Here is a 23,138-nt window from a genome sequence, read left to right as displayed (position 1 = left end):
TTACATCTCGGGTTCCACTCCACTCCTACCTCCAATGAGTTTAGAAGTCAACTTAAGAATTAAGGCAAACATAAAAAAAGTTATGGGTTGTACAGGGTGCCATGAAGATTAGAAAAAGGGATAGATGGCCACAATGAAAACTATTAGAAAAAACATAACACAAACGGGGATGGAATTGTGACTAACACAATAGTTAATGATTCTTAATCCCATTCCTTTTCCTCCTCAAGTATCTGAATGTGGAGGGTAAATCTTGCTGGTGAAGTTATCCTTCAAATATTTTAAAGCTGATCACTTTTTATACACATGTATAATTTCAAGATCATTATTACACTTAACTAATGATACCATGGTGAGAATGCAAAACAATGATGATAAAGAAAAATAAGGTGAAGAGATTGATCATGAGGAAGGAGGAGATAAAGAAGAGGGAAATGATCCAGAATGTAACCCAAAGAACAATCAAACTCCAATAGAGGGTAAAGAGCAAGGAAAGAAAGCATATGTGGCTACACAGAAATGACAGTTACTAATAGCCTATGTTTCTGTATTTTCTTAGTTGAATCTACCAAACTATTTTGATTAAAGAAATAAAACAGTTTAAAAACCTGTTAGTTGCATAAAACATTTTAATAGGATGATCTTCATTCTCTCTTTCTATAGCATTGCAATACATCTTTTAAGTCTTGCTTACTCATTGCTACATAGAGTTAGACTGTGGAGGTCCATTTGGTATGTAGCTGTTAGCCTGCGGCTGTGAAAATTAATGTAATATATCCTAAAAATTAGCAAAGTTGGGGGCACCTGGGTGGCACAGCGGTTAAGCGTCTGCCTTCGGCTCAGGGCGTGATCCCGGCGTTATGGGATCGAGCCCCACATCAGGCTCCTCCGCTATGAGCCTGCTTCTTCCTCTCCCACTCCCCCTGCTTGTGTTCCCTCTCTCGCTGGCTGTCTCTATCTCTGTCGAATAAATAAATAAAATCTTTAAAAAAAAAATTAGCAAAGCTGTTACAAAGAAGGCAATTATTTGTTTAGAGATTTTTTTTCCCTGAAAAACTAAAAGGATGTTTGACTCCATGCTCAAATGGGGTTAATTAGCTATGCCTTCACTGCTTGGTCACAGAATTGCTGCAATCTGCACTAACTGCAAGAAAGGAGCTTTATGAATTTGATTACTTAAACAGAAACCAGTTTATGGTTAGGAATTTCTAGTAAGACTATACTTAATACTTAAATCATCATAATCAGTTATCATTTACCACTGAGCTATGAATAAAGTATTTTGATGGGAAAATAATATCTCAATGCAATCAGCCCATAGAAATCACAAAGCAATACAAAACTTCCAAATGAATAGGACAGAGAAAAGGTATCATACAAGTTTAGGCATTTTCTTTTACTACAGTAAATTAAAACACATGCTATTACTACCTGTTTGGATAAGAAAAATTGGGGGTGACTACTTGAAGTTCAAATACTATCCATGGCAAGTCTGGATCAGCAGAATACTACTGCAGAGTGGCTCAGGGAAACAATAATCTGGAAGTAATAATTTGAAAGTCTCTGATGGAAGCAGAGGATATAAAGGACAGAGAAGTTACACCCAGAAAGCATTTATATCATTTTTCATATACACCATCTCATTTACTGCTCACAAAATCCTCTGAATATAAGATGGGTATTTATAATCCCCATTTTACAAACTAAAAAACTAAGCCTGAAGGATAAGAAGCACAGATAATTAGTGACAGAACTGGGACTTAAATCCAAAGCTTTCAACTCAAGGTCCAGTCGGTTTCACTACCTTGCTTTCTTCCTTACTCTTCTTAAATAAACATGGAAGAGGAAATGTAAACATTTTCCTAGACAAACCAAAGCATGCCCTCATATATTACTTTAAAAAGAGAGGAGGAGGAAGGAAGGAGAGAGAGAAGAGAGGAGGAGGAGGAAAAAGTAGGGAGAAAAAAGAGAAGAAAGAAAAAAAAAACAGGAGGAGTTGAAGGTGAGAGAAGGGAGAAGAAGAAGCAAGAGACACCTCTTATTCCAAGAAACTACCATGGGAAAGTCAATAAACCTATAAAGATCTAAAAAAAAACTACGGAATTAACTTCAAACAAGTTTGAAGAAATCTAATGAACAGTTCTAAAAATTTTGACATTCAGCTACCAGAGCAACCCAGACAAAAGAGACAAAACTGCATCGATTAGAAGTGATGCCAGTTACTATCAGGTACCATAATGGGTCTGTCAGTTCTACTGTCTTATAGCACCAATAACACTGCATTATTATAATACACACATTTTTACCATATTCACCAGCTCTATCAAACTATTAGAATGTTTAATGAGTTAACAAGTCAAAGAGTGAGGACTTTAAAGATTTTTTAAATTTTTGTAAGTAATCTCTCTACCCAGTGTGGGGCTAGAACTCACAACCCTGAGATCAAGAGTCATGTGCTCTACCAACTGAGGCAGCCAGGTGTCCCAGAGAGTAAGGACCTTTTAAGAAAAAGCCACCATCCCAAAAATATTCTTGAATTTGAACTCAATACTAAACACTCTTAAATTTCCCCAAATTCATGAAAAAAAGTTAAGGGTTCAGGTTGAAGCATATGGATTTTTAAAAAATTTTTTTCACTTGGGATATTTTTAAAGTAAGCATAATGATCCCTAAAAATATTAATATCTGTGTATCCAACTCACCGTTGAAGTATCAATGATGCTTTTCTCTCTTCCATCAATGTCATCATCTTCATCTTCATCACTGAAATCTGCAGCTGCACTTTCAAGGAATTTGAAATTATCCAGCACGGAGGCAGAATCTGTTAACTCGGATTTTCTGGTTTAAAACATGTACAGCTTGCTCAGTTAATTTTTTAAACTCAACATAAGAGTCCATATGTGGCACTAACTTCTGTTTACATTGTAACTATGATCCCTCAAATCATGTAATGAACTGCACTGATTCTTATCCATTATATTTCCATAGATTTTAATTGGCAAAGCACAATAGGCAGTGGTTACTCTTTTAAAAGTACTTTGAAATCATATCTATTTAGGTTAATGGTAATATAAAGAACTCCCCCTCCTGATTCAGTATTCTTTTGATCCTTAAGACAATCTTAATGTCTTTCTTTTTAAAAATACTTTTCTTACTACCTCTACTTCTATTTTTCTTCTTTTCCTCTCTGCAACTCTTGCTCTGAAATGTAAATTTCTATAACTACAATATAACTAGTAGATATGTCAGTTTTCTCTGACACAATCCTATAGTTCTACTGAACAGCTAAGGACCTGAAAAAGACAAATACACACATAAAGTTACTAAAAACAACTTAGTCAAATTAATATTACTACAAAACTTGATCCTGTTAATGAATAAACCATTAACCTTTTCAAAATGATTGACTTTTCAAATACATAAGATTTTAATTTAGTGCCCTCAAAATAAATTCAGTAAACAATTTCCTAATAGCCAGAATAGGATGATTTCTCTCCAGTTCATTATGAAATGTTTTAGGTAAGAAGGCATTTTCTTAAAAAAAATTAGCCATGACTATAGGCAAAATTTTCAAAACACATAAATCTTAAATTTCAGATCTGCTGAGAGCTATGTTTTTGGTGTCTTCCACCCTATTCTCCACCCCTACACAAATCAGACAGATTCAGAATAATACCCTTCTCAATTCCAAAAGACAGGTCGAGAGCTAAACACAAGACAACTAGAGTGGTCTTTTCTGAACATCTTTATAATGACTTACAATAACCCTTCAGGTAAAACTATAACCAGGAATAAGGTCTACATTGTCTATGCCTACACAAAGAAACAATCTAATCTTACATTTGTATAAATAAGTTAATATAGTCTTAAATATTGATGAATATATTTAAGAAGGCTCCAATGACATTTGTTTATAGAAGTTTGTTTATAGAAGTCCTATGTTTGAACCTTTACCTAAATCGCATTTTAGTTAATGTTCCAAATAACAGAAACTATGTTCTTACTAGAAAATGTACAGAGTTCAATTAAAACCATTCTTATAGCCCAAACATGCAGTAAAATGAAGCAAAATAATATTCAGACCTTCAGAGAATCTTTGGCTTTTTATTTAAGAATCATGCCAAATTTCTTTTCAATAAAGAACGTCCTTATTTAACTACTCATGTTCATTTTAAGCAGAATTACATGTAATTGTATGACACATGATCCAAAGAGCAAAACAAAATGCTTCAAACAGCTATTGAATTTTTCACACTTGCTCTATCAATTAAAAATACACACTTAAAATAGATATTTTTGAAAGGAAAGATGAGTTACAGTACTATTAAATACACAAATGGTTAAGAAAACATTTACTTCTAAAACATTTGAGGAATTTATAGGATTTCTAGGTCACCAGGAATGAATTTCATTTTTTCAAGATTTGAACTGAATCTCCGAAAGATGATCTTTTGTGAAGTTCTAATAGTAAGTAACTGAGCTTCAAGATATTAAAATCTGTATTAAACCTATAAATTTCAAGGAAATAAAAATATCTTAAAAATATTCTTAAAATAATCACAAATAACTCTAATCCCTATGGGTAATCTTCTACCAAACTAAATTTCAATTTTTTAATTAAACTTCATAATAAATTATTTCTGTAGCAGTATCTAAAATTGCGAGTATCTCAAGTGTCACCCATAAACCAAAAATATATGATAAGAACTAAAATTTTAGCTAAAACCCTTTCTAGACAAAATACTTACCCAATCATTGCTGTCTCTTTAACTTCGGCCTCTGTGGCATTTATAACTGAATCCTGATTTTTGTCATCTTCCCTGTCAGTGACATCACTTGAAAAGCCCAACAAAGCTCGCACTCGTTTAGATTTCACATCTAGAATGGTATCTGTGTAACCCACCTCCTGTAGATACCTGCGTGTGAAGAAGATCCTTACAATTCAGTCATATTGGAATCAGTATTCTATAACTTAATATGTAAATAAAAGTATTTCTTTAAATTCATTGCCTGCGTAAGACTTAACAGTGCAGTACTATGCTAGTAAGACTTGCTAATAAATAATCTTCCAGCTGCAGATGGAGCTGTCTCTTGCAGTACCAGCCTCTATGGTCACTGAAAAAAATCAAAGAACTATACAATACACCATTCATTACATTTATCATAAGAAGAAGCTGTTCCTTAATATACCTAATAGCACATTCTTTCTTCTAGGCAGCAAACTCACTCTCAGATTCTTACAATAGTAATTATTATAACCAGTAGGGCTTTTTTTTTTTTTTTTACATTCCTGATATAAAGTGTTATCGAATCAATTGAGATCTAGAGAGGGTATTTCTAGCATATTTGGTTTCCTCCATGACATACATGAAGATATATTCCAAAGAGTAATTTCTGCAGAAAGGAAGCCTTTATCCTAAGACAACTCTAAAATAAAAATAGCCCACAATTCAACTGTGGATGTGGGTGTGTGTGTTACAGAGAGGCAGCAGCACAGGAGAAAAGAGAACAAGATCTGGGTCTAAAGCCCATTTCTGCCACTTTCTTCCTGTGTACTTTAATTCTCCTGAACCTCAGTTTTCCTTCCCCCAAAAGCGACACACCTAGTACAATGGGTGGCATACAGAAGGCACTCGATATCCATTAACAACAAAGATGACCAAAAAAGACCAAAAGGAACATGAAAAAGGCAAATGTCATTACTAATGTCGTTAACAAATGTGACAGACAAATATTAGGCATGAACCTATAAGGAAGCATCAAGTCTATGAAATTAAAGAGAAAATAAAGGTGGATAAGAAAACCAGTCTGAGGTCAGTTTACTTCAAGATCTGGTATTAATAGATTTCAGCTCAAAGACATGTTTCACAAAAATATGTGACCAAAATGGAGTAAGTATATCTTATCAAACCAAGATACTCATTTTTCAATACTATCCAATATTTATAGAAAGGTTTTGATTAAAATTTGGATAATAAATGTTTAACTTTCTTGAATTTAATCAGTTCTTCTTATAAACCAACAGAAAGGTGTTATGTTTTTCTGTTCTAAACAAACACTTGAGATATACCTTTCTTGGGCAACAAAATCACATTACAGGTAACTGTTTCAAAAATGCTCTTTCCATAGGTAAGTTGGCTTTATTAAGTAGCTACCTCCTTATTCATTGACAAAATGTCACCTTTACTTTAAAAGGGCAGATTATGAGTCTTTTAAAGTTTTTGAAAATTATCTCTCAGATTGCTTACTACAATAACCACTTCTCATAAAAAAGAAAATGAGCACTTTAAAAACACATTTATGAAAAAAGAATGTATATGTCATATTTAAGACCAAGGTGAGGGCACTATGAAAACCACTTATTAAATGTTAGTGAAGTCTCATTTTTTCCCCCAACATTAAAAAGATAACAAATACATAAAAGGAGACATTTTAATATGCTCTTCCCATTAGTCAAAAGGAATGGCTGGCACAAATCCACTCTGGAAACCATTGGTGTAGATTACCCACAGGAAACTCAAAAATCCAAAAACAGGTAAGTAAATTTCATTTTAATGAAGCACAAATCAGAATACCAATTTCAGATGTGATATGCAAGGATCAGGCAGTGAGGTGGTTAAGTGGATTTAGCCTACCACCTGACATCTGAACCTCATTCCAGCTTTGTTTCCTTTTAATAGTCTCAAATACACATTTTATAGGAGAAAGTACATGTTAGTGCAATATTTGCAAATTTGGGAAATTAAAAAAGTTCTTCGATCTATTTAAAATAGGAAGTTTAAAAACATAACCAAAATTACATCTAAATATTGATTAGATTTACATTAAGATATACGTATGTTCAGGTATAAAAGATGCAAAAAGTAACTTTATGGGGAAAGAATTCTTTTTTTTTTTTAAGATTTTATTTATTTATTTGAGAGAGAGAGAGAGAAAGCAGAAGCAGGGGGCGGGGCAGAGAGAGAAGTAGGCTCTCCGCTGAGCAGGGAGCCCAATGCAGGGCTCGATCCCAGGACCCTGGGATCATGACTTGAACTGAAGGTAGACACTTAAATGACTGAGCCACCCAGGCACCTCAGAATTCTTTCAAATGTAAACAATAGTGTATATTAAAATTTAGAAGCTTAAAAGTACACTCTAAGTTAAAATTATAAAAAGAAAATTTATTCTTGGTAATTCTTATGAATTTTAATGAAAAATAAATTCTACCACGGGGGAAAAATGTTTACTATGAAAAAGGAACAATAATTCAATTAAGCCTTTTCATACCAGCAGTCTAATGATAAAAAGATAAAATTATTCTGAGTTGAAAATGCCAAAGACAAAATACATACATATATATATCTCCTGATGAAAACATACTTTTCTTTGGCCACGGGATACTTACTGTCTGAGTAGTTGTCGACCTTGTTTCCACATTAACTGGCTGTTTTGCTGTGGTTGTACCTCTGTTTCATTACCTTCATCTGGAAAACATTAAATCATAATAAAAGTGCTTTGTTTTATTCATTAAATGGCATCTCAATTCATAGAATATGTCCAACGAAAATTTATAAGACGAAGAATATGCAAAACTACACTGTAAGGTATGTTTTAGGACAATGTATATTGTTTTTTAATCTAATTTCTATAACAAAAATCATATGGATTCATTATTGATACTAGATTCCCCTGAGCGTAGCAGAACTAAAATAAAGACATTTTCCCAATCTCTAGTAGCCTGATAATTTTCGTCCAGGACAAAGACCTATTCAAATCAAGTCACACAGTAGGAGTCAAACGGAAGTATTATGGAGCACCACATCAGAGCTAGAACAAAGCACTCAGGAATGATGACAGAAAAGCCAGTTTGGTAAAGAGTAGATAGGGAAGAAATAATTTCAATCCAAATCTATTTCTTTCACTGGTTATTAAATGAAAACTTCAAATATTCTTTTGAAGACATTCTTTGAATGAAAACCACCTAAGCCTTGTAAAGCTTAAATTCATCATTTGGTAGAAAGTGAACCCTTTCAAGAAGATAGTAAAATAAAAAAGCCTTCGCTGTGATAAATCTGGACTACAGAATTTCCAAACTATACTCTGACTCAACTTTAAAAATACAAAAAAAGTTCACACTTTCTATCAGCCCTTGATCAAACTATAAGAAACTGTGATCTTTTACAGGGTTTTATTCAAGTGGAGATGTAAGAGAGACTGGGAAAATTTGTTTTATGTTATTTGATGTTAAGCATTTACTATGTTCCAGATGCTGTGTTAAAAACACATTCATTATCTCTTTTAAGCTTTACAACCTCAAAAGATAGGTGTTATTACTATCCGTATTTTAAAGATGAAAAAAATGAGTTTTACAAGTTGTACGATTTGCAAGTTAGAAACACAGTTGTAAGTGCTGAAATCACGTCTGACTCCAGAGCTCACATATTTCCCTCTACATGCTATCACTACAATGACAAAAAAATTAAATAAATATGTAAAGAAGAATTAGATCTTCCATTTTCATTTTTCTCCTAAAATAATTAGGCCAAGCTCTGTGATATACCAAAGAAACAGCAGTAGACCAGACTGTGGAGGGAGGATTAAGTTACCTCAAAAAGGTAGATGACCTCAGAGGGTATACTTTAAAAAAAGGGCAAAAATAATCTCCCCATACTAAGGAAAAACAACACACATCTTGTTTCCATTGACCCACAAATTCAGGAACTATGGTTCACAAATGGTTCCACAAATTCAGGAATATACTATGGTATGTTCTAATATATATTAAGTCAAGTAAGCTATACTTGCCAAGTAAGATTACTTACACTGGCATTTCAAAAGACTAAAAATTTCATATGGGAAGGAACTTTTGAGGTCTTCTAATTTCCCATCAATATAGGCCTCTCTATACCATCCTCAGATATATTCAACTGCCTTTGCCTACTTTGGCAGCTAGTGATGTCACCAAAGTGTGACACATACACTCAATGGAATACTACTTACAAGGAACGAACTACAGATACACACCAACATGAACGAATCTCAAATGCATTATGTTAAGTGAGAAAAGCTAGAATCGGAAGGCTATATTTTGTATGATTCTGGGATTCATATGACTTTCTGGAAAAGGCAAAACTATAGGAACATAAAACAAATGAGTGGCTGCCAGGGGATTAGGCTGGGGACAAAGGGGTAGTAGTAACGAGACTATGTGTGTTTGTGAAAACACTAAAAAGGTGAATTTAACTTATGTAAATGATACCTTAATAAAAAATAAATTAAGCCAAATCAAATAAGAATGCATCTTCACCCTCCTTAAAAAAGTGTATTCACGTATTGAGATAAAATCTGACTCACTGGGTATGTTTTTTGAAAAAGTCTGAAGTAAAAAGAGGAAAAAAAAAACTCTTGTACATGTGAACTTGATTTTCCCCACATTTCCTTATCCAAGCTAAAATTCCCAGTTCTCTCAATCAACTATCAGATTCACTCTCACCGTATCAAGTTTAAAAAAATGACATCACACAAAAGTGAGGATTTTAAAGTGGTAAGAGTTGAACTGCTTGGTAATATAAAAGTAGCTGACTGGTACTTCCAGTCAAGTTGGAGTAACATGGACCCAATTTACCCTCCTGCTTGAAACAACTATAAAACAAAATAGATGAAATCATGGTTAAGACCTGGATGTCAGGCAACAAAGGACAATGATCCCTGAGAGAAAGGAAGCACAGAGGTGAGCCCTGTGATTACTCCAGCTTACTGCCTTGACAGAGTTTCTAGATTGTGGCATAGGGAGGGGGAACAAACACAATATCTGAGGAAATGACGGCTGAAAAGCTCTAAACTTCATGAAAACTATAAACGCACAGATCCAAGAGACTCAGTGAACCCCAAGCACAAGAAATACTTTGGGCGGGGAGCACCTGGATACTTCACCAAAGTACATCATAATGAAATTGCTTAAAACCAATGGCAAAATGAAAAATCTTAAAAGTGCCAGAGAAAAAGGTCACATTCTGCATACAGAAAACAGAGGTAAGTTTGACAGAAGATATCTCATCAGAAAAAATGCAAGCAAGCAAGCAAAAGACTTTTTCAGACACAGGCTGAAAGAACTCATCGGCAGCAGCCCCTACTACAGGATATGTAAAAGTCCTTGAGGCAGGTGGACTACGACAGCAGAAAACATGGATCCACACAAAGAATGATGAGCACTGGAAATACATACTTCTTATATTATTTAACCTTCATTAAAAGAAAACTGCTTAACAAAAATAATAATGTAGTGTGTGACTTACAACATAATAGAATCAAAATATGTGAACAACTGCCAAAGAGAGGGAAATCCATGGTTACAAGGCTCTCATACTATAAGAAGTGGTATATTGTCACTTAAAGACAGACTGTGGTAAGTTAAAAAAAAGTACGCTGTAAACCCGAAAGCAACCACCAAAATAGCAAAGAGTTACAACTAATAAATCAGCAAGAGATAAAACAGAACCATTAAAAAAAAAAAAAAAAACTAGATTATCCCAAAGAAATCCATCAGAGGAGAAGGGATCAAAGAACAGACTGAACAAACAGAAAACAAACAGCAAAGGGGGAAGCTTTAAATCTAACCATATCAATAGTCACATGAAATGTAAACGGTCTAAACATCTCAATTAAAAGAATTCGTCACTCTGGATAAAAATATTCTATTTTTAATATGTAACTGGCTTCTAATATTAAATAAAAGAAGCTAAAATATAGAAGATAAATAGATTTTAACATAATCTGGGGTAAATTTTCCTAAGGTAGAAATGTAAAGGTTTGGATATAGAACAAAACAGAGGGGGAAAAAGTTAGAAGGGAAACTAATTTTACAGTGAAAAATGTCTCAGAAAATGTCTGGATTGTCAGTTTTAAAAAAAATACCGTACATGGATAAAAGAGCAAAGACTAGAAGAATTCCTGCTTCTTTAAAGTTTACCCTGTTTGGATACACCATCTTCTACCCTCTCTCCTAGTCACTGTGCTCATCACTGTCACCCACGAATCCCTCGATAACGCTCAGAACCAGGCTTACATGCTTCCTCTGCAACCAAACGTTTACCTCACCGTGAGCGAAGTTGATATTCACGTGGGTGATCCACTTCAGCCTCCCCACAACCACCACCCTCTCTAGCTGTCATACCTTAGAGCTTGTCATTATGAAGAAAAGACGCAGATGCAAACTCCCTCTCTGAGCATATTCTCAGCCTCATATTCCCACCTCACTCATGCTTTCATTGAGTTGGGACCTTAGACCAGGGGCCAGCAAATTACAACCTGCAAGTCAAATGTGGCCTGTCGTACTCATTCATTTATGTGTTGTGGCTACTTCATGTTCTGATGTCAGAGTTAAGTAGCTACAACAGAGAACATATGGCCTAAAAAGCCCAAATAATACTATCTGGCCCTTTACAGGAAAAGTTTGCTTGCCTGCCCCAGACCACAGCTTATCACCTCACTTTTACCCATTAGCCTCCTTTGGTCTTCACTTCCTCCCCTCTCCAGTTTTAGTTCACAGTCTATCACTTCAATTATTCTTTAGTTTATGTCTTCAAATTTCTTGTCCCTGTGGTCTCTCCATTAATTCAATGAATTCAACTATGAACTATTCTCATTCTATTTAAGTTTTACCCAAGCTGTCAAGTGTGTAAACCAATGCATCTATATAAACTCATGATCACACCCTCAACTGGACCCATAGCTTTTCTCAATCCTACTATTGTTATCAGTTTGCCCTCCTGTTCATTATTATTTTAAACCTTCTCTACTTTTCTTAAACCTGTCATACATTCTTAGCAGGTAACCCAGTCTTACACATAAAGCTATCATATTAAATCCCCATGACCAAAGAGAAACCCAAACCTACACATCCATCACCTACCTAACTTCTACATTCTTTTTGGGAACAATAAAAGACATGCTCCTCCCACCATTCTCCAGCTAATTCAGAGTCCAACCTCTGTGCTTCTTCAGATACCTTCCTATTCTGAATATCTCTTCTCTATTTTATTTGCTCTTCCTCTAAGAAACACATCACACACACACACACATTCCTTGACCCCAGGTACCTTTTCAGCTATCCCCCTCTTTCACCTTCACAATCTAAGCTTCCTGAAAGATAACTGCACTTAGTCTTCATTTTCCACTCATGTCTTTGTTTCTACCTTACCTTTCTCCTAAAACTGCCCGCAGTAATGGCCCATGTGTCACTAAATCTTAAAGTTACTCTTTAGAACCTCTGGCTACTAATCATAGTGCTTTAGAGTCCTTACTTCTGGAATCCCTCTCTTCTCCTGGTTTCCATCCTACCATTAAGATAATTCTTATCATTTCCTTTTCAGCTTTCTACTCTTCCATCAGTTTTTAAGTGTTGCCATTCCTCAGGGCTCCAATCCAGGTCCTCCTCTCACTCTGAATATAGTTCGGAGTCGGGGGAAGGGGGGGCCTCTTCTTCCTCTCCAATGACCTGAGTGCCTTTGGAACCAAGTGCTGATGCCTCTCAAATCTACACATCAAACCCATACCTCCAGTTTGAGCTCCAGACCCACAGCGCCAGCTGTCTGCCAGCCATCTTCACTTGACTGCCTAACTAATAAACCCAAAAGTGAACCCATCCTCTTCCAAATCTACTTCTGGGACGCCTGGGTGGCTCAGTCCTTAAGTGTCTGCCTTCGGCTCAGGTCATGATCCCTGGGTCCTGGGATCAAGTCCCACATCAGGTTCCCTGCTCAGCAGGAGGCCTGCTTCTCCCTCTCCCTCTCCCACTCCCCCTGCTTGTGTTCCCTCTCTAGTTGTCTCTGTCAAATAAATGAATAAAATCTTAAAAAAAAAAAATCTACTTCCAATCTAGTTTGGAGAACTAGAAGTGTGTGGGTCATCTCTGAATGTCCCTTTTTTTCATCCCCTACATCAAAACTGGAACTCATTCCCCTCTCTCTTCACGTACAGTCAGTGCCTGTCAAGGCAGCCTTCCTCATTTAGCCAGGAGGCTGCAACAGTCCTCTCAGCAGTCTCTGCATCACCGATCCAGTTGCTCTCTGATCCACATGCTACACTGCTGCCTACGGGATCTAAGAGAAATCTGATCCTTCAGATACTTTCTTAAAACTCTTAGGATAAAATGTAAATTCCTTAACATATTTTATAAGACCCCTGTAACATACTTTACCATCTGCTCTCCTCCCCTTTCCCCTGCTAACTCTCTAACTGCATCTAAAAACACTCCTTCCCCCCTTTTCTCTACTAGCCAGTTATTTTATTTCTCAAATGTACCAGATTCTTCCCTCTGTCTTTCTCCCACCTCTCATTCAGCAAATATTTAGTAAGTTCACTTTCCCTGGCCAATTCCTACTTGCCCATAAGATGTTAACTTTAAACACCATTTGACTCCTTAGGACTAGATTTGGTTCCCCTACTACTGTGCTCCATAACACCTATTATTACCTTCCCCACTATGCATGTCATTTTACTGTAATCACTTTTTTCTTACCTTCCCTGTAAAAATCCAATAGAGCATTGTTATCTTATTCACTGAATTTGATACTGGGTCTGACAAGCATTACATATTTAATAATTGTAAATAAACAGTGAAAGATCAATAGATGGAATCATACTAGGTACTAACCATGTGTTGTATACTAAGAAAATAAACCTGAAAGTGATGAATTATTTCCACTATTTTCCCACTTTCAGATAAGCAGCAATCTCCGAAAGATTAATATCACAAGTATTTAAAGTGTCAGGGCAGAGTTGAACTTACAAGCATAAGAGTCAAACTTTTTCTAGAACCACACTGTTTACTTATAAACATTTTTTATATGTTGCAACTAGACCTTTATACTCCTAAAATAATGTCCAAAAATAAAGAAACTTTTTTAATAAAAAGGTCCTGATCAAATCACTTCTGTGAACCAGACAAAATACTTTCAGGAGCTCAATTAACAAATAGTTTAAATTTAAAACATCTAAGTGCATCTCAAGTCAAAAGGACAGACACCAAAGTAAGACAGAACAATTTAAAAAAACAAAGGGAAAAAATATGCAAAAGATCAACTGATACTGCTCTAAACCTCAAGGATTCAATATTCAGCTGGGGAAATGTGTTAACATTACTACACTGAACTGAACTTTAAAATCAGCAGCACACTCAGAACTTATAAGGTTTTTTTCATACACTGTCAAATACAGAAGCAGTGTGGTAAAATGGGACTAATATGAATTCTGGACTCTACAGGTACGGGGCAGGTGGCTGGCTCAGTCAGAAGAGCATGCAACTCTTGATCCTGCGATTCTGAGTTCGAGCCCTACTCTGATGTAGAGATTACATAAATAAACAAACAAACTTTAAAAATATATGTATGAATGTTGGGAGTCATTAGACCTGGGCTCGGATCCATATTCCCATTACTTAATAGTTGTGTGACCTTATGCAAGTTTCTCCACTTCTCTAAGTTCAAATTTCACATAGGTAAAATGAGAAAAATATCATCTTTATGAGCAACTATGTTAAGAATTAAGGTCAACATACATAAAGCCCCTAGTACAAGGCATATATTTCAGCAAATGATATAAATAATAATTGATATCTTCAGATATTTGATCTAGAAATTTGATCTGAAATCATGTCAAAACATACTCATTTAAAACATAACTTTTGAACTTTTCTTACTATTGGTTATACCTACTAATAAGTCAAATATGTCTATATTCCTCAATATCTGATGGTTTTTACAAAGTGCTATTTTTGTAGGGATGAAGAGGAAGGTAGGAGAATGAAAAAGAAGAAATAACACAAGAAGATAATAAATGTTTCAGCTGTTAAAAGATGGCCTGGCTGCAGAATCTTCTGTGTGTAAGAAAATCCAAAAACAATTTTGCACCTGCAACTGAGGGATTAGGTTGAAGGGATTAGGAACTCCCTGTATGTGAGAAGAAATCTCTGAATTTCATTGTTCCTTCTCTTTCTCTCAGGATTTCAAGGGCATGATGTGCACTGCACATCTCAAAGTTCCCATTAATACTGGGAAACCCAGCAAGACACAGTTATGTTAATGTGTTACCCCATGAATTCTGATCCTTCCAGAAGTGTAGAACACAAGCAGAAAACGGGGAACTAAAAGAAAGGGGAAGAGGAAAAAGGAAGGTGATAGAAAATCATCTAAATAACACTAAATGATTAGTGCTGAAGATAAGTCAGAGAAAATCACTAATTTGCAAATAATTAGAAATTAATTTGCAGTTATAAATATTGCTGCTACAAATACTAATGTCAACTTCTTTTTAATCACTTAAACTTCCTTTAAGATTGGCTTACCAGAATCATAGCTTGGAGGCTTCATATCTCCCTGATTCAATTCTGTCCCATATTTCAACTTGTGGTATTTGGCTCTAACAAAGAAATAAGAAAATACAAACCATCTTAAAACATATTTAAATGAACTTTAGGATATGTAACTGGAGTAGTCATCAGTACGCAGCAGTCCTGGCTACCTTTCAAAATAGCCTTCCACGGTGTCAAAGTGGTTATCATTATTATTTTATTGTTGTTATACCGAGTGCCATTATAACAGATAAAAGAGTAACACTGGGAACCATAAATCTTTCTATAATTACATATAACATTCTAGTTTCTAGAGTATTCAAATTTTCTTGATGATTGCCGAAGTACAATTCTACTATCAAAAGCAGTAGATAAATTTGAATCATGAAATAAACTGTTAGAAGGCTAACCTTTCTCAAAATTGCTGTATTTAAAAAAGAAAACTCATCTAATGGTATGTACATACAATGGAATATTATGCAGCCATAATATTAAAAGGATGAGATCTTGCTATTTGTGACAACATGGATGAACCCAGAGGGTATGTGAAATAAATCAGACTGAGAAAGACAAATACCAAATGGTTTCACTCATATGTGGAATCTAAAAAAACAAAACAAATGAATAAACAAACAAAAGGCAGAATAAGACCTATAAATACAGAGAACAGAAAATTACCAGAGGGAAGGGCAGTGGGGGAACAGGCAAAACGGGGGGAAGGGCACTGGGAGATACAGGCTTGAGTTATGGAATGAATAAGTCACAGAAATAAAAGGTATAGCACAAGGAATACAGTGGATGATACTGTAAGAGTATTGTATGGTGACACATGGTAGCTACACTTGTGGTAAACATAGCATAACATATAGAGATATTGAATCACTGTGCTGCACACCTGAAACTAATGTAATATTGTGTGTCAACTATACTCAAAAAAATGTTTTAATTCATCTATAATACTCTGTGCGTTATCAGGCAATTATGATTTACCAAGTATGCATTACAGTAAACAATTCAAAGGAGGGAGGGGGAACCAGCTCTAATCACCAATGTTGAGTAAGATATTTCAATAGGAATGAATAAATTTTTTTTAATAGTCAAGATACCCTTGCCTTTTCAGGAAGAACTCAGGAAGAACTGTGAACAGAAATTCTTATCTATTTCCCTTTCAAAGCTAGCTGAATGTAATTATTTCTGGCTAACCTGATTTCACCATTTCAGAATTAACAATCTGAGACCAGAAAAATAATCCAGATAAAGTAAAAATTTTAAAGGTCAACCAAAAATGGCCATACTTATATAATGTATTTATACATTCTGACTTGTTTCCCCAAAATATTGAGGCCATTTATAATAATATTAAATGTAATAAGGTTAGGATAACAACCTAATAATAGTAATAATAATTTGAAAAACCAAAGTAATAAGGTAATAAAGAAGAAATGAGGGGATAATATAGCCAAATTTCAAAGTTAATTTTTTTTTATAAAAAAACTAATTGAGCACTTAACTTTATAGAAGTTTTTGTAACTCAAGACAGGTATAAAGGAAATGAAAATTATTTGCTCAAATGGGCAAAGTAGTGGAATTCATATTATTTTACAACAGAAAAATCAAAGTTTATACAGAGGAGGATCTTAAGAAAACCTATGAAAATTACAGACAGCTGATGTTCTATTTAAGGTAGGTAGCGAGTATATGAGTATATTATGTATTAGTCTTTATACGTTTTACATATGTACAAAATGTTTTATAATAATATATACCCATTAAAAATAAAAAAGAATATGTTTTATATGTGTGTTTTATATATATATTTCATATGCATAAAAGATTTCTGGAAGAATACATGATACATAAGACATTAGTAAAGATTTCCTTTGGGAAAGGAAAGCAATACATAAGGGAGACCATATTGTGTTATTTGGTTAATTAACAACACGTATATATTTCTTCCTTTTCTAATTTTTAGTAAATACTTTTGTTCCAAATTAACTAGAACATCTTTTTCTCTATTTCCAGTGCTTCTGTTAATCACAAAGATTTCGTCACCAGACTAAACATTTCCTAGTCTACTTCAACGTATCTGTAATAATGTTGATTAGAGAATAAGATTTATAGCCACTTAATTTTATTTACAGTTACCAGAAAGTAAACAAGGTTCTTAATATAATCGTCAATCTTCAGATTTTTCATCTACCATGAAACAAAGTAACAATACCTCCTAAAAGTCAAATAGCAATTGAAAGTAACTGGTCTGAGGATGGAATAAAAGCAATAAAATATTACGGAGTTTATAGATATATCTATTCATAGATATATATGATATATATCTATAAATGTGTATTTGTGTGTGTGTGTGTATATAAAACATTTCTATACACAAAATACTGCACTAGAGTGCATTCTAGTGGTCTTGGGGAAAACTGCAACAGAGTTTATATAAAAGGGGAATAGAAAATATTCTTTATAATGAATGTAATAAAAATAACATACTGTGAACTAACATTTCATAAAAAATTAGACAAAGTAGGGGCGCCTGGGTGGCGCAGTCGTTAAGCGTCCACCTTTGGCTCAGGGCATGATCCCAGAGTTATGGGATTGAGCCCCACGTCAGGCTCCTCTGCTAGGAGCCTGCTTCTTCCTCTCCCACTCCCCCTGCTTGTGTTCCCTCTCTCGCTGGCTGTCTCTGTCAAATAAATAAAATCTTTAAAAAAAAAAATTAGACGAAGTAAGTAAAACTGTTGTGTTTACCACAGGATGTGTTCCCTCAAAGCAGGGTATCCCTACTAAACTGTTAAATTCACTGAAAAAAAATAGTTTAGTCCCAGAACCCTTCTTAACTAAGTAACATTCCTTTTGAAGCCAACATGCCAAACACCTTTCTCACTCATAGTTTCCCATGGTTTTAACACTTCATCTCACTGTGTTATCTACCAATCTTCTTATTCCCTTATCTTTTTGTCTAACTGTGACTATAAAATAAATAGCAGATCTCACGCCTAGGAACACTGATACATAGCTAAGCCTCCCAACTGCCTTTACTGGATAAAAGAGCATAAAATTTGTATAAGAATAAAGAAGTCCCATTACAGCTTTGTTTCAAAGTCTCTTATTATGTATAATGTGCTAGGAATATAACATAGCATCCCAATCACATTTTAAATGTTGATGCTAAAAATAATTTGATTAAATCAATGAACTGTTTCTGAATTCTTATAACATGTCAGGATTGTATTGGCTGCTGGGAATAACCTGCAATTTGTAGTCAGTTAGGGTGGAGGCAAGGAGATGCTTAAGAGATAGAAATTAAAATATGACAGCACACTGTGATAAGAGTTATGAGTTATATCAAATGTTACAGGAATTCAGATAAGAGATTATCTAATTTTGTCGAAGGTGGTGTCAATGAGAACTACCAAAAAAAAGGTAACATGAAATTTTAGCTAAACCTCAAAAAACCAGTGGTTTTCCAATCAGACGAATAGATTTCATATGAAAAGTATTTCTGTCAGAAGAAAAACGTGGGGGGAATACATCATGGGTCAAATAAAACCCGTGTGTGTGCATGCGTGTATGCGTGCATGTGTGTGTGTACAGGACTAGAAAGGGGCCTGGCTGTAAGAGGTTTTTACTAAGATTTTTGAAATTAGCTAGATATTTTAAAGCAGGGATATAATACCTGTATTTCAAAAAATGAATCCTACGAATATGGAAGATGAATTAGAATATGGAAATATCAGAGGCAAGGAGGACATGTGGGTTTTTACAGTAGTGCAGATGAAAGAGAGAGATGGGGAAAAATGGAATGTTTCAGAATTTTATATAGTATTTAATAAGGTTCTTCAGTATAGAAGTTCCTGAGTAAATCTTAAACACTATGTATTCTTGAAAAATTAGATGTAAATTTGCTCATTTTGCATACTCTATCACACTTTAAGGAATGCCTTGATAAATTCATGGCTAGGCGAGTAATCTTCCTGTAATGTTAAGGATTCAGTTTCACTTAATTTTGGATCTTTTTAAGTGGAACTACTTAGAAAATCTGTAACATAGCAATTCCAAATCATGATCCTTACACTTAGGTGTGTCAGGGTAAATGACAAGATGTCTAGATTTTGCTGTTCTAAAATAGATAAAGATGAAGCAAGACTGACAGGAACATTAACTGTTGAGGCTTGGAGGTGTATATAAAAGATATTAGTCTCTCTACATTTATGTTCCAAATTGTCCTCAATAAAAAAAAAAAAACTTCTTAAAAATTCTTGGCTTAAAGCATTAGAAAAATAATTTCAGAATCAAAAGAACTGAAATGTTCTAGAACTCCAAAATTTTTAAAAATTCCTGGCATTAAAGCATTAGAAAAATAATTTCAGAGTTAAAGAACTGAAATGTGTTAAGAGCTCTAATCCACAAATAAATGCTTTATTATTCCTTATTACACTTAAATAGTGCCATAACATCAGAAATAACCTCAAATCATTCCATAAATTTCAAAAGATACAAAATCAGTGACTTTTCCAGAATTCCGTTAAAAAAAAAAAAATCTTCCCTAGACCCAGCCAGTTGTCTCTTCTGTTCTTCAAAGTCAAACTACTTGAAAAAATAAGCGACTGTATCTGTCTCTACTTTATCTGTCCTTCTTAGCCCTCAATCCCCTGGGATCTGGTTTATGTTTCCACTACCTCACTGAAACCATTCTGGCAAGGAGACCAGCAAGCTCCTACCTGGCAAATCTAGATGACTACTTTCAGTTTACAACTTACTTGGAGTATGTTTGGCAACTGCAATGGTCAAACTCCCACCTTCTTTAGCTTGCTTCCAATATACTGCTCTCTCTTTCCTTCTCCAACCATTCCTTTGAGGGCTCTTCCTCCCTCTGCCTTTTCCTCAAACATTTCCATTTCCTGTGGCTCCGGCTGATTCTCTCTTCTCCTCCCATAGCACTTGTTCTGCTTGTTTCAACTACTCCTATAACTTTATCCACAATATTCACGGTTCCCAAGTATACCTCTAGTCCTGAGTCCCACTCCCATACCTGCTTTTCAACCCTTACTTCTTAATCTTTAATTCATTTGATAACTTATAAAACTTTCACTCAAGCCAGGAACCTGGGAACCATTCTTGAATTATCTTTCTTCCTCATCCTCTATACCCAATCATCTCTAATTTTCATGGATTCTATTTAAAATGTTTCACAGCTGATGCCTCCTCTATTCCAGCAGCTACCATGTTATAATTTCTCATCCTAGACTATTAGACTCTTCTGCTTCTATTAACAGATCTTTCCAGTCCATCCCCCATAATGAAGTCAGGGTGATCTTTCTAAAATCTATTTCACACTATTCCATGCTCCTTTTAACTGCATGACAACTAAATACAATACATATTCCTAGACTGGATCCTAAACCAGGGAAAAAAAAATACTATAAGAATCATTACTGGGACATTTGATGGGAAAAAAATGCTATAAAGATTGTCACTGGAACATATGAATATGATATTAGATAATAGTGCTATATCAACATTAAATTTCCTTTTTTTTTTTTAAGATTTTTTATTCATTTATTCGACAGAGATAGAGACAGCCAGTGAGAGAGGGAACACAAGCAGGGGGAGTGGGAGAGGAAGAAGCAGGCTCATAGCAGAAGAGCCTGATATAGGGCTTGATCCCACAATGTTGGGATCACGCCCTAAGCCGAAGGCAGATGCTTAACTGCTGTGCCACCCAGGCGCCCCTAAATTTCCTTATTTTGATAGAGTTGTAATTATATAATGGAATCTCCTTGCTATTAGAAGATATACAGTGAGGTATTCAGGGGCAAAGCGATATAACGTCTGCATCCAAGTAGCAAATAATTCAGGAAAAAAGCAACGTGCCTACAGAGTGAACATACCAGTAAATATAGCAAAATATGCTGTCAACTGGTAAATCCGGGTAAAAGGCATGTAGTACTTGAAACTACTAATAGCTTGAGAAATCTCAGAATAAAAGGTTTTGAAAAACTTTCAATGTTCCCTATTATATGGAAGATAAAAGTTTGAACTCCTTAGTTAAGTTCTCCATGATCTGGCTCTTGCCCACATCTACCATTATCACTTATCAAATCATAACTAACATCCTACTCTCCACACACAATGACTGCAAATTTCTGTAACACACCAAACTGCTTTGTTCCCTGTCAAACGTATCCTCTCTACTTTCTGAACTTTGCCTATCTGGCAAACACCTTATTTTTTATGATGCTGTTGAAGTCTCACCTCCTCTCCAATTACATCTTTCCTTCTACTTCCACCTTCCAGACCCAAATAACCACTCCCTTCTTTGTGACCCCACTGTACCCTGTACAGACATCTCCCATAGCACCTATCATACTGCACTACACTTTTGTGGTTTACAAGTGTGTTTCTTGCTACTCTGAGCCCTTAAGGGCAAGGACAGTGACCTATGTTTATACTCAGCTCCAGCACAGTGCTTAAGTTGGATGGATACATTAATGAATATGCTTAATGAGAAGGGACACACTCATACACACACACACATAAAACATCCCTGGTTACTTTAGTATATGTATATTTTAATTCTTCTGTATTACACAGACTTCAGAATCAGACAGACCTGAGGGATCTGAATCACAGCTCTATTACAACTTTGCAACTCTACTCAAGTTACTTCGTTTTTAAGCCTCAGGGCCTGGTACACAGCAGTTAATAAATAGCTGCCATTATTAATGTTATTACTCTTTCTCTTCGATGATGCCTCTAATTAGATTGCTTAAAATCTCAAATTTGGGGCGCCTGGGTGGCACAGCGGTTGGGCATCTGCCTTGGTTCAGGGCGTGATCCCAACATTGTGGGATCGAGCCCCACATCAGGCTCCTCCGCTATGAGCCTGCTTCTTCCTCTCCCACTCCCCCTGCTTGTGTTCCCTCTCTCACTGGCTGTCTCTATCTCTGTCAAATAAATAAATAAAATCTTTAAAAAAAAAATCTCAAATTTTCCCAAATTGCATGCTTTTAAAAGTAGCTTCCCTCCCCCCCCATCTCTCCAATACAGCTTTCAATCAACCTCTCAAGCAATAAAAAGAATCATCTATTTTTTTACCAAGAGGTCAGCCCGTTTTCAATTTCTTGTGCCATTCAAAAATCTCTCGTAAAGGTGAATACAAGTTCTAATAAAGTTTAATCTGATTCTTAATATTCACAAATATTATCTGTTAAACGGTATTTTATGGCAGTTTTGCAAACAGCCCACTCATCAACTTCAAAGAAATGAGAAATACATGTGATCAAAACAAGCAAAATAGAGAATTTCAATATTGCCTATTGAGTACTCAATTATCAGAAACAAAAAAAAATTATCTAAAAACAAAAAATCCAAAGACTACCTGTTAAAACAAATAAACTTATAATTCATACTAAAATTTCCAAAATTCTCATCTATGACCTGTTATCCTTTACTTGTGACCTGAGCTTAGTTACTTGAGTATCTCAGACACTAGCAATACAGCAAGATAAGATTCACTCTGGAGAGATATGAATAGCTGATAGCAAAGAAACAAAATATCCAAAAAGTCTATAAAAAGATTCTCAATACAGTCTACATTTTTCCCCAAAGAAAACACATCAAAAAGAATAGTATTAGTTGATGAGGGAGTAAGCATCACAGAAATTTCCTTTACAACTCAAAAATGATTTTAATTCCATAAAGAAATGGATAATGACAGCTCAGAAAGCATATAAGTTTCTTAAGAAAGGACAGGCCAGAGGGAAAGTGTTGCTAAATTTTTTTTAAAAAATCATATAAA

General features: G+C 35.0%; 1 protein-coding gene across 1 annotated transcript in view; it reads right to left on the bottom strand.

The window, feature by feature from the left end:
• STRN (striatin) overlaps nt 1–23,138 on the bottom strand; it is a gene marked incomplete at its 5' end in the record, with an annotated part of 109,963 nt that overhangs the window by 56,409 nt on the left and 30,416 nt on the right. Inside the window, 4 exons of the mRNA XM_011219234.2 lie at nt 2,703–2,838; nt 4,749–4,916; nt 7,388–7,466; nt 15,326–15,399. Of these exons, the coding sequence (XP_011217536.2) occupies nt 2,703–2,838; nt 4,749–4,916; nt 7,388–7,466; nt 15,326–15,399 (457 nt within the window). The remainder of the gene's footprint in view (nt 1–2,702; nt 2,839–4,748; nt 4,917–7,387; nt 7,467–15,325; nt 15,400–23,138) is intronic.

The sequence above is a fragment of the Ailuropoda melanoleuca genome, chromosome 4, assembly GCF_002007445.2.
Source record: "Ailuropoda melanoleuca isolate Jingjing chromosome 4, ASM200744v2, whole genome shotgun sequence".
NCBI lineage: Eukaryota > Metazoa > Chordata > Mammalia > Carnivora > Ursidae > Ailuropoda > Ailuropoda melanoleuca.
This window is presented reverse-complemented; position numbering and strand designations above follow the sequence as displayed.